This window comes from Rhinatrema bivittatum, chromosome 5 (genome assembly GCF_901001135.1).
Source record: "Rhinatrema bivittatum chromosome 5, aRhiBiv1.1, whole genome shotgun sequence".
Taxonomy (NCBI): domain Eukaryota; kingdom Metazoa; phylum Chordata; class Amphibia; order Gymnophiona; family Rhinatrematidae; genus Rhinatrema; species Rhinatrema bivittatum.
The window spans coordinates 106,954,560-106,967,427 of NC_042619.1; the positions used below are offsets into that span (position 1 = coordinate 106,954,560).

The window sequence follows — 12,868 nt, forward strand, 5'->3', positions numbered from 1 at the left end:
GTTAGGGTTATTTTTGAGTTACCACAATGCTATTGCGGCCTTGATATTTTCACTTCATAGCTTGGCAGAGAGAGAGAGACTCTTTATAAGGTGCTCATATTAGTCAACTATTTATACCACTATAGGAAGGTCAACTAGTTACTCGGGGTGAGGTTTTGGTGGTAGTCTAGGGTTTGGGAACCAGTTTTACATGCACAGTCAGAGGTACGAACAGCACAGTACACATCAGTGAACATTTGATGTGATTTGGAATGAGAAAAGGAACACAATGATGAGATTTCTACAATGTTCTGTCACCCTAGCTTAATGCACTCTCTACCTGGGTGCTGTCAAGCTAGGAAAAAAGGTGTAATTATTTCCGGTTTTAAAAAGTGTGATAACATGTGTTATGCTATCACGTGCAACATTGAAACACCCTTCATTTTCATAAACCCCGTCCAATCACCTCCCCATTGACCAAATTTTCAAAATTTGAATTTGCATCTCGCGATGTGAAAAATAACACATGCATTATGGCATTATCGTGGGCATTAGGACCCTAACACCCACAATAACGCCATAATGCGATATGAAAAATGACCCTGTATGTATGTTAGCCGGAAAGAACTTATCCAGCTAACTTTAATGGAGTACTCAGCAGCTCAGCTATGTATTTGGCGCTACTTAGCTGGATAAGTTACAGTATATCTTGCTAAGTTAGACCTACCCTTAACTTAATTGGATAAGTATGAAAATCGCTACTTATCTGGCTTAGGGGCAAATTTACTAAACCATGATTTTTTGATTGTGAGAATGGGCAAGCAGCCCAAATCCACCCCCCAACCTCACATTTTTCACCTGGGGGTCCTTGGGGACCCCCACCCACCCATCCTGCTGCCTTCTCAGGCGGCTCTGGCCTCCCCCTAAAAAAAAAAAGTATTTTTCAAACCACACAGCAATAGCCCTCCCCTTCCCAAACCCCTTCCATTTTATCAAAAAATGAATTCCCATGTCTTCAAACCTCCTTCACGTCACCCTCCCAGCAGCACCACTCCTACCCCCCTTCCCCACCTGGGTCCGAATTGGAGAAAATCCCTGGAAGTCTAATGGGCCCACCTGCCCTTCTCCCATTCCCCTGCCCGAAGAACAAGATCCTGGTGGTCTGGTGGGCACCATGGTCTTTTTATTGTAGCAGAAGGGCAAAGGGACCCACAAGACCCCATGGATTGTCTCTTATTTGGACTAAGGGGGAGGGGGGCTTTGAAGGCATAGGTAGTACTTTTTTGATAATAGGGAAGGTGTCTGGGAAGGGGACAAGTTGTCACCACACATTTTCACATATTTTTTTTCTTATGGAGCCCAATATGCCTCTGCAGGCAGCAGGAGGGGGGGCAAGCGGCAGTCTTCAAAGACCCCTAGGGGGCATTAGCTACAATTTGGGGCAGGGGTGAGTTTTAAATTTTCCCACAAGACTATTGGGGATCCTAGCTAGTGTCACAATGCTCCCGTAGGAAAATAACAAATACCTCCCTCAATCGCAATAAAATAATTTGGCTGAATTTTTTTTCTAACAGGCCGATTCAGTAAAGTCTGCGGGAGAGCGGGCCACTCGCCTGTGCCCGCGATACAGTATTCAAATAAGGCCCGGCTGTAGAAACGGGCAAAAGGAGGCGCTAGGGACACTAGCGCGTCCCTAGCGCCTCCTTTTTGACAGGAGCGGCGGCTGTCAGCCACGGGCTCGGAAACCGCACGCCGGCAAAATTGAGCGTCTGGTTTTCTACCCGACAGCCGCCGGCCGACTTCAATTCTTTTTTTTTTTTTTTTTTACTTATTTCCTGTGCCGGAAGAAATTAGCACCTACCTTTGCACATTTTCTGCCCCTTACTGAATAAGGGATAAGGGAAAACGCGCGTTTTTCTATTGTTGAACTGCATAATGCAATCGGGACTTTATGGCCTTTCTAATTTCTTTTGTTGAGGGTCTGTCTTGTGTAACATTCATTTTTGCTGTGAAAATGATGGTACTTTTCATCACTGGCTTTTACGGCATTATGGTCATCCCGTCTTCATTTCTATTTTAACAAAGGTTTGCTCTTTATTAAGTTCACCCGCATACAGAAAGCAGTTATTGTTAATAAAATGTCATTGTTTAAAATATTTTTTCATACACATTTTATTTTCACTGCTGTTAGTAGATATTAGATAATTATTTTAAGCTAAGGATGAACTTAACCAAATGTTCCCTTTAAGGACTGGGTTGCTGTGAACATAAACGTGATAGGCTTTTTGCATCAAAGAAAGTAGTTTTCACAGGATAATATAACCAAAAATGTTTGCTTCCAGCAAACCAATCCCTAAAGGGAACACTTGGCACTGGGGAGAAGGACTGGATTTTGAGAGGGGTTGGGTTTAGAGAGAAAAAAGTGCAGTTAGGGTTGGCCCTTGGAGAGGGAAGGTAGTACTGTTCAATTTAGTTAAAAGTACATTTACTGGTATTTTCACAGTCACATGACAAGTGACCAGCGGGTACGATATATGTGACATTGTAAAACTTTACAGGGTCATTTTTCAAATCACGTTAGGGCGTTATCGTGGGCATTAGGGCCCTAACGCTTACGATAACGCCATAATGCATGTGTTATTTATCGCATATAAGATGCATATGCACATTTTTTAATTTTAGTCAAAGGGGATGAGTTTGGGCGCGGTTCATGAAAATGAGGGACGTTTAACATTGCGTGCGATAGCATAATGCACATTATCACATGTTTTAATGCCAGAAATAACTACACCTTTTTTCCTGGTGTTAAGCTGTGCGATATGCCCGAAACGGGATTTGCGATATTTATTGCAAATCCCATTTCAGGCAGGGGGAGAGGGAAGAGGGAGTGGAGTGGAATAGAGAGAGCTTCTGGGGTGGCACACATATTAATCGTCTATTTATATCGCTGTAGGGGGGGTCAACTAGTGAATCAAGGTGAGGTTTTGATGGTGGACTAGGGTTTGGGTGCCAGTTTTACTTGCACAGTCAGATGTACAAACAGCACAGTATACATCAGTGAAGATTTGATGTGAATTGGAATGAGGAATGCTACACACAGATAAGATTTCTAAAATGTACTCTCGCCCTAGCTTGATAGCACTCCTTGTGTGTGAGAGAGAGAGATTGGGAGACTGCTTGTGTGTGTGCCAATGAGTGAGATGAGAGAGAGATTGAGAGCCTGCTTGAGGTGTGGGTGCTATCAAGCTAGGGCGAGAGTACATTATAGAAATCTCATCTTTGTGTAGCTTTCCTCATTCCAAATCACATCAAATCTTCACTGATGTTTACTGTGCTGTTTGTATGTCTGACTCTGTAAGTAAACTGACCCCAAACCTTAGACCACCACCAAAACCTCACCTTGAGTTACTAGTTAACCCTCCTACAGTTATATAAATAGTTTACTTATAAGAGAGCCTTATAAAGTCTCTATCTCGTTCACCTATGTGAGTGCTATTTTAGCACATGGTGCGGTAACTCTAAAATTATCATAGCTATGCCCCTTTTCCTTATTGTGGGCATTATCTCAGGACAAGCAGGATGCTAGTCCTCACATATGGGTGACATCACTGACGGAGCCCTATCACGGAAAACTTTCTGTCAAAGTTTCTAGAAACTTTTGACTGGCATACTAAGCCCACTGAGCTGCAGTTAGCATCGTGGAGAAGGAGCCCTGTGTGAACTTCTTCACACAATGTTGTGTTTAAAACAAATTAAAATCCCTCATTTCTCATTCCCCACATCGGGGTCTCTCTTCAACCACCGGCTGGTGAGTTAAATTCTTTCTTCTGACTCGATTCGAGTTTATTTATTTATTTATTTATTTCAAATTTTTCTATACCGACATTCTTGAACAAAGATATCAAATCATATCGGTTTACAATTGAACATAACTGTCGCGGCTATGGCGTTACATCGAACATAGAACATTGAGCAATAAACATAGAACAGGTCAACAGTTCAACAATAATATATAGTGAAATGCTTCATCATAGAGTAACATAATATATATAAATAGGGGAACAACAACTGGGGCGACTGTATGCGTAATATCAAAATACATTTAATGAAGTGTCATTATGCAGCTGCATAGTGGATAAGGCATGGTGGTAGCATAGGGCATAAGGTAGCTATGAGAGTAAGACTGAGTGGTGGAGGGAAGGAGGAGTATGTAGGCAGGAAGGGAGTGAGGCATTGAAACAAGATTAACGGGATATAATGTGGGAGTAATGGGTGATTAATGAGTGATTAATGAGTAATGGTTTAAAAATGTTTTGGTCAGAAAGCCATCGACGGCTGTCCTGGTTATTATGGCCATGGGATTTTAAAAATGCCCTAACTGTAATCGAACTATGTCGATTACTGATCCACACCTTGAGTGTGTCTTATATTTAGGGCAATCCCATGACATTTTTTAATGTCCAAAATGTGTGGAAATGACCGCCAAAGGAAGAAAGGCACAACAGGAAAAGATGGAACATATTTTCCACATCCAGTTAATGCCTTCCATGTCGACGCTGACTCATTTGTCTCCGGCCGGAGCGTCGAAATGCTTAGTTATCCGAAAACATCAAGTGGAGGTCTTGGGAGACCGGTTGTCTCCAACCCCATCTGCAGCATCGACAAAATCAAAGTCCGGACTTGAAAAAGCCACTGAACATCGTTTAAAGCATTGACATTGACATCGGCACACTTCGATTCCGGAGGCCCTGTTATCACCGGAATAACCAGTAGCCAAAAGACCTCGTCCACAAGAGTCACCAAGGCCTGCTACCCCAAGGCGTTCCCCACCTCTACAGATGCCGGGCATCGAGCCACCACAGGGCCCTGTGACGCCTTCACTGCCACCACCTATAGCTGCTCTGACTATACCAGCTATAGCGGAGGAACTGAGCGGATTCATCTGCCAGGCAGTGCGAAAAGCGCTTCAGGACTTACATCCATCGACACCAATGACTCTTCCGATGCCGGTGCCATCACCGATGCCGGGACCAGCATCGATGCCGATGCCATCACCAAGACCATCACCATTCCTGATGCAGTCCCCAATGCCGGTGCCTGTACCGCTCCCAGGGACTCCAGTACAACCAGATATATCGATTTTACAACCACTAATGGCAAAACTCGATGCCCTCATCGGTGCTATACCATTACAACCTGTCCCTACTAAACCAGCAGGTATGGGAGATACTTCTGGTACGTCCCCACTGTCCGAACCTCAACCAGAACCTTCAATACTGTCCAGACCAATTATACCATTGATGCCACCGAAGCCTTCTCCTACTTCTCCTTCCAAGCATACACCAAATGACTCCTGGGAGAATAGAAACACTGATTCCTCGTCAGAAAGTTTTATGTCTGAACCATCTTCTCCTGAAGGAAGAAAGAAGTCACCTCCAGAGGACTTATCTTTCACCACTTTTATAAAAGACATGGCAGACATTATTCCATTTAAATTAGTGTCTGAAGAGAACGAAATAGCAAACCTTAGAGGTTCTTCAATTTGTAGATCTCCCTAAGGAAGTCCTAGCTATCCCTATTCATGATGTCCTGGGGGAACATCCATGTTCAGTTCCACCTGTAAATAGAAGGATGGACACCACATATCTAGTACAACACATCCCTGGCTATCAAAGAGCACAACTACCACACCAATCAGTAGTGGTCGAATCGGCTCAGAAAAAATCTAAAAGAGTACGACCTTATTCGTCTACTTCACCACGGAAAGAACACAGAATCTTGGACATTCTAGGACAGAAAGTCTTCCAAGGATCAATGCTTAATTCCAGGATAGCATCTTACCAACTTTACATGATGCAATACCAGAGAAATCTCTGGAAACAAATGCATCAACTCACTGAATCCCTGCCTCAGCAGTATCAGGACTCAGCTAATGCAATTATCCATAAAGGATTAGAAGTAGGAAAACATGAGGTTTGTGCTGCATACGACAGTTTCAAAACGTCCTCAAGAGTGGCAGCTACTGGGATCACTACACGCCGTTGGGCCTGGCTTAAAGACTCCGACCTTAGGCCTGAGGTCCAAGACAAGTTGGTAGATTTACCTTGTGTGGGCGACAACCTTTTTGGATCAAAAGTTCAGGACACAGTAGCCCAACTTAAAAAAACAATTAGAGACACTGTGTCAATTATCTGCTGTCCCACAAGACTCATCCACAGTGTCATGCCGTCAGCCACGAAAAGATATAAGGAAACCGTACTACAGGCCACAGAGGTACTATCCACCAGCAACTCGGGGCAGATCTTCCCGACCACAACAAAGATCCCAGCCCAGACAACCTAGAAATGTTAGGCCTCAACCGCCACCGCAAACAGGCCCAGCTGCAGGTTTTTGAAACAAAGCCAGAGAACAGCAGCTAACTCAACAACCCCAGCCCAACCATACCAGTAGGAGGTCGAGTCTCCTTCTATTATAACCATTGGTCAAGGATAACAACAGATCAATGGGTACTCTCCATTATATCATGGGGTTACCAACTCAATTTCCTATCAGTTCCAAAAGACTCTCCACCAAAGTCTCTTTGGATAAACAAAGATCATATCACTCTTCTGCAAGCAGAATTATCCATCCTTCAGAGAGCCAGGGCCGTGGAACCAGTTCCCCAGCCTCAGCAGGGCAGAGGATTCTACTCCCGTTATTTCCTCATTCCAAAGAAAACAGGAGGCCTACGCCCCATACTAGACCTTTGAAATCTCAACAAATTTCTACGGAAAAAGAAATTCAGAATGGTCTCCTTAGGCACTATGCTTCCCCTTCTTCAAGTAGGAGACTAGCTCTGTTTTCTGGATCTACAAGATGCTTACGCTCACATTCCAATATTCCCTCCTCATTGCAAGTTCCTGCATTTCCTGGTGGGTCATCAGCATTTCCAATATTGGGTTCTACCATTCACACTTGCCTCAGCACCCAGAGTTTTCACGAAATGCCTAGCAGTAGTAGCAGCACACTTTCACAAGGAACGTGTACACATTTTTCCTTATCTGGATGACTGGCTCATCAGAAGTCAATCTCAACAAGGAGCCCCTGCCTCTCTCAAACTCACAATCTGCTCAACTCGATGGGTTTTCTCATCAATTACTAAAAATACCACCTCATTCCATCTCATCTACTGCAATTCATAGGAGCAGAATTAAACACCATACTATCAAGAGCCTTCCTACCCGAGGACCGGATGGAAACAATTTCCTCATTGGCAAACTCGCTACGTTTGCAGAAACAGGCCACAGCTCATCAGTTTCTAATTCTGCTAGGCCACATGGCCTCCACAGTTCATGTCACTCCTATGGCCAGATTAGCCATGAGAATAACCCAATGGACATTAAGAGCACAGTGGATACAAGCCATCCAACCACTGTCATCTCCAGTTCAAATAACCCACCAGCTACGTTCATCTCTCCTATGGTGGGTAAACAAGGACAACTTGCGCAAGAGCCTACCCTTTCAACAACCAATTCCACAGATCACTTTAACTACAGATACATCCACCTTAGGTTGGGGAGCTCACATAGACAATCTCCAAACCCAAGGTACTTGGACGACACCCGAAGCAACATTTCAAATCAATTTTCTGGAACTTCGAGCTATATGCTATGCTTTGCATGCATTCAAGGACTGCCTTTCACATAAATCTGTACTTGTGCAAACAGACAACACAGTTGCCATGTGGTACTTGAACAAACAAGGAGGTACGGGCTCGTATCACCTTTGTCAAGAAGCCGCACAGATTTGGGACTGGGCTCTGACACACTCCATATTTCTCCAGGCCACTTATCTGGCGGGCATTCACAACGTAGTTGCAGATTGCCTCAGTCGCCAGATCCAACGTCACGAATGGTCTCTAGATCCATTAGTAGCGACCAAGTTATTTCAGCGTTGGGGTCAACCAACAATAGACCTCTTTGCATCTGAGCTGAATCACAAAGTGGACAAATTCTGCTCTCTGCACAAACAGAAACACCAGTCAACCAAGGACACCTTTGCTCATGTTTGGAACTCAGGTCTTCTATATGCGTATTCCCCGATACCGCTAATAACCAAAACTGTAGTGAAGCTACAACAGGACAAGGGGTCAATGATACTCATAGCCCCATATTGACCTCAACAAATGTGGTTTCCCATACTTCTCGACCTCTTGATCACAGAACCAATTCACCTGGAAATACATCCCACTCTCATAACTCAGGATCAGGGCAGGTTGCGCCATCCCAACCTTCAATCTCTATCTCTGACAGCCTGGATGTTGAAAGCTTAATCTTGCAACCACTTAATCTTTCAACTAATGTCTCTCAAGTGCTTGTAGCTTCCCGTAAGCCTTCCACAAGAAAAAACTATATTTCGAAGTGGAAAAGATTTACCATATGGTGCACACAAAAAGGAATAGACCCTTTTTCCTGCCCCACAACCTCTTTATTAGACTATCTATGGCACCTTTCAGACTCTGGTCTCCAGAGCTCATCAGTAAGAGTACACTTAAATGCAATCTCAGTTTATCATCATACAATAGGAGATGCACCAGTATCCGTGCAACCTCTTGTCAGTAGATTTATGAGAGGTTTGCTTCACCTAAAACCCCCAATATGGCCACCTGTCACAGAATGGGACCTTAATGTGGTATTAACAAGACTCATGCATTCTCCTTTTGAACCCATGGATTCCTGCAATGTTAAATTTCTCACATTGAAGACTGTCTTCGTAATAGCCATTACATCGGCTAGAAGGGTTAGTGAGTTACAAGCACTAGAACTCCGTACACATCCAAAATTCCTTCCCTAGGTAGTTAGGAAATTCAATTTGAATCAGTCCATAGTTTTGCCCATGTTCTTCCCAAGGCCTCACTCTCACCAAGGACTGTAAACGTGCACGTGCATATTACCTAGACCACACTGCAGTCCATAGGAAATTCACTCATCTCTTTGTTTCTTTTGATCCAAACAAACCAGGTAAAGCAGTGGGAAAACAAACTCTCTCCAACTGGCTAGCAGATTGTATAGAGCTCTGCTATGAAAAAGCAGGCCTTCCTCTCCAAGGGCGAGTAAAGGCGCATTCAGTAAGAGCAATGTCAACCTCAGTAGCACAGTATCGTTCAGTGCCAATAGCTGATATATGTAAAGCTACAACATGGAGTTCTCTTCACATCTTTGCAACTCATTACTGTTTGGACAAAGAAGGACGACAAGATTCAGCCTACGGACAATCTGTCTTAAAGAACTTGTTTCCAGATCCCAACTCCTTCTACATCCAACCTGCTGTGATTTCAGGCTGCCTCAATTTTTCCAACAATACTTCACTGTTGGTCCACTACAAAATGATTCAGCCTATAGCTTGCTAATCACCCATATCTGAGGACTAGCATCCTGCTTGTCCTAGGATAAAGCAAAATTGCTTACTTTGTAATAGGTGTTATCCCAGGACAGCAGGATATAGTCCTCACGAAACCTACCCACCACCCCGTGGAGTTGGGTCCAATACGTTTTATTATTTTATTTTTGCTAACGCTTATTGCTACACACGAGACTGAAAGGAGATCCCTGTGGCTCGAGGGATCATGGCATGCTGGGCATGCTAGTGGGCTTAGTATGCCAGTCAAAAGTTTCTAGAAACTTTGACAGAAAGTTTTCCGTGATAGGGCTCCGTCAGTGACGTCACCCATATGTGAGGACTACATCCTGCTGTCCTGGGATAACTCCTATTACAAGGTGAGCAATTTTTGCTTTATTCAAGCAAAATTTATAGCATTTTGATGAATCTAGGCCTTAGTTTGGTGCACCACAAGTATCAAGCATACTTAAAAGTGTGCCCCAATATAAAAAAAAGATTGAGAAGCTTTGCACTAGGGCTTCCTGTGTCCTGGGGTAAGCTGCATAGAGTGACAGTTACACCCTAAAGCTGCAGTGATAAGTCTATATCAAGCTTCCAAGAAGGCATTGCAGTAACCTGCATGGAGCTGCAGTCACAACCTTAACAGCAATGGTTCAGTTGCATCAATCATGGTCGAAACCCAAACATGGAGGAGCATGGGGAGATTAGAGTTTATGGACAACAACCTCATTATCTTTGGTGGCTATGTGAATTATTGTGAAACTTAGTATTAGTAAGACATGAAAGAAGGTCTGGGTGTTCGATTAAGTATTGATTTTGTAAGAATCAAAGAGGAAGACAACAAGGCCTTAAATGGCCTGACCGTAAAAGTGGTAGAGGCCAGCTCTGTAACATGATTTAGAGATGCTACAGACAAGTATGGAGAGCAGTGGCAGGAAATGGGTTGGATGGTCAAATAAAAGACATGGAGGAAAGGAGCTTACAGAAAACTGGTCTTAGTTTGTATATGGGAATTTGTATACTCATCTACCTGAAGTATTAGAAACTAGAGGAAGACTCTCAACTGGGCAGGATGGATAGGCCAATTAATCCATATCCGCTGTTTCTATTCTAATTTTGATTTCTTGGATAACTAGGCATCAGCAATCCCACTGGATTTTATTGATAACAAAGTAAAATATACTAATAACAATTTGATGCTAAGGATGTTCAGAGATTTAGTTCTTTTAAGCAATAGGGGGCATATACAGTATATTGTGTGGTACAGCACTGTACTTTGAGCTAATGCAGCTGTGATAAAATACAATAAAATAAATCAGGGCAACCATTGGACAGAAGGCCCACAACATTCCTTCTGTATAAAAAAAATATAGTTTTTATATTTCAGAAAGAATATAACCAGTAAAAACTAAATGGTGGCCAAAATACATCTATTTCTCTTCTTTTTTCAGGACTCTGATTACTGGCATGGCTTCTGGAAGCATTGTAGCTTTTAATATAGATTTTAATCGATGGCATTATGAACATCAGAACAGATACTGAAGTGGAATGAGGAACTAAAAGTACAGTTAAAGCTGAGAGCACAAGTGCTGCAATGAAAGGCGTTATGTATGGTGGAAAAAACATGTCTGCATTGACCTCCGTTGTACATTCCATTACACCCAGCAATAGCTGTACATTGTAGTCAGCAACCATTTTACTTTGTGTGTTTTTTCACAACTGAGCACCAGCTGCTACAGAGCAAGCTTGTATCATGTAAATTATATGACAGGATATGTTTTGGTAATTATTTCAAATATCTTTATTTATTAATAAAGGTAGTAGGATGCATCACAAAAGACTTTTCAAAATTCTGAGGAACCTTGTGTCCAGTTGTTATGATGTTTGGGCTATGAACCTAATCTGCATCCCATTTCCAGCCTCTTTTCAAGCTGTGAAAAAAATGTTTGATACTTTGTACATCAGATGCACATCTTAACTTTAAAGGGATACTTTTGTAAAAGTAAAACCTTGTATAAAGAACAAAAAAGTTTCCTAATTTTATTGTGGAGTTACAACTTGCATGTACTTTAAACCTGATGTCTTGGAACAGGTGCATTCTCAGATGTTAAAACTAAAGATTTGTTAAATGGGTGCAGCTTGTATTGAAAGGTTGAATTTGGGCTCATCCAGTAATTGACATTTTCACCAAAACATTTTCTGTTTTTCTTTACACATCCCCTTTTAAGTGAAGCTTTTCTCACTTTCTGAAACTTATGGATATTAAGCCATTGTTTGCCATATATATGCTTTTTACAAAAAATAAAATACATTTAAGCTCTTCCCTTGTATTTTGAAGATACATAGGGAAGCATACTTTTAACAGGCCCTGGTTTTCATAGAGTTATGAGGCATCTCACTTTCCTCTGTATTGCTTAATGATGCTCTACACCTAAGAGTGCTGTATTTCTTGATCCATTGCATTAATAATATGCATAGCATAATTAGGGGAGTGTGATGTTCATTAATGGTTGTGCTCTTCTTATTTTATTAACTTGGTTTGTTGTATGGCAACTTTGAATTCAGTTTTAAAATGATTGAACTTGTGCTTTTAGTTTCCTGATGAAATTTTCACCTAAAAATCACATTCTAAGCCTAAGGCACAGATGCCTTATATTTTACAAAAATGATGGCTATCAGATTTCTTTCCTGCACACTCTACTGATAAAATTACATACCCAGGGTTGTACACACTTTACTTCATGTTTCTTCTTTGTATATTTGGTGACTATATTGTCATAGATGTACATATTGTGTCAGTAGGGCTATGAGGCATGTAACACGAATGTAATTTTCTCAGAATTTACACTCACCTGCAATCATATTTAAGAAGATAAAATAAAATAATGGATTCTTTGTATTGGCATTTTGCACCAGAAACATATCATTATTTATTGATGTGATTATTTGTTCTCCACCTTGTATTTGTAAGTTTTAGCACTGAATTCCTTATACATTGCTGTTTGTATTTTTAAAAAGAAAATTAAAATCATAGGGATTCAATGTAATGATTAAGTTATTCATCACCAGTCTGTAAGCAATATCTTGAGTTATAGTTTAGATCTGGAAGAATATCGAACATCTGGAAGACAAGTTCATTTCATCTTGAGATCATGGTGAAATATTTTGGATATATAAATTCCTTAAGCTATTGTAACCATGTTTTATTGCAAAGATGTAAAATATGCCAGATGTGTGTGAGTTGGAAATCAAAAAAATGAAAAATAAAATATGCAAAGGACTCATTTGTTGTTCCTCAATTAATTTACCAGTTTACTGAATTACTGACAGTATGCTTGTCAAAGAAGCTCTAAATTTTGTTGTTCAGAACTTTGCTATCTAAAAGTGGTGACATAATATTGACTTTATTTCATGAGCCGTGTTTGCAAAAATGGTGGAACAAAGAATTTAAAGAAGTTGTAGTAGTTTATTTTCTGAGAAATAAAACAGTGATGTAGGAATTTCTTAACCA

At 41.5% G+C, this 12,868-nt stretch overlaps 1 protein-coding gene across 9 annotated transcripts in view; it reads left to right on the top strand.

Annotated features, from left to right (window-relative positions):
* The window catches only part of NBEA (neurobeachin), a 2,460,099-nt gene extending 2,447,458 nt beyond the window's left edge, over positions 1–12,641 (top strand). For all 9 annotated transcript variants that reach the window (XM_029602688.1, XM_029602690.1, XM_029602689.1 and 6 more), the window contains one exon: positions 10,809–12,641. In XM_029602688.1, coding sequence (XP_029458548.1) covers positions 10,809–10,899 — 91 coding nt within the window. In that variant the 3' untranslated portion in view covers positions 10,900–12,641. The remainder of the gene's footprint in view (positions 1–10,808) is intronic.
* The last annotated feature ends 227 nt before the right edge of the window (positions 12,642–12,868 follow it).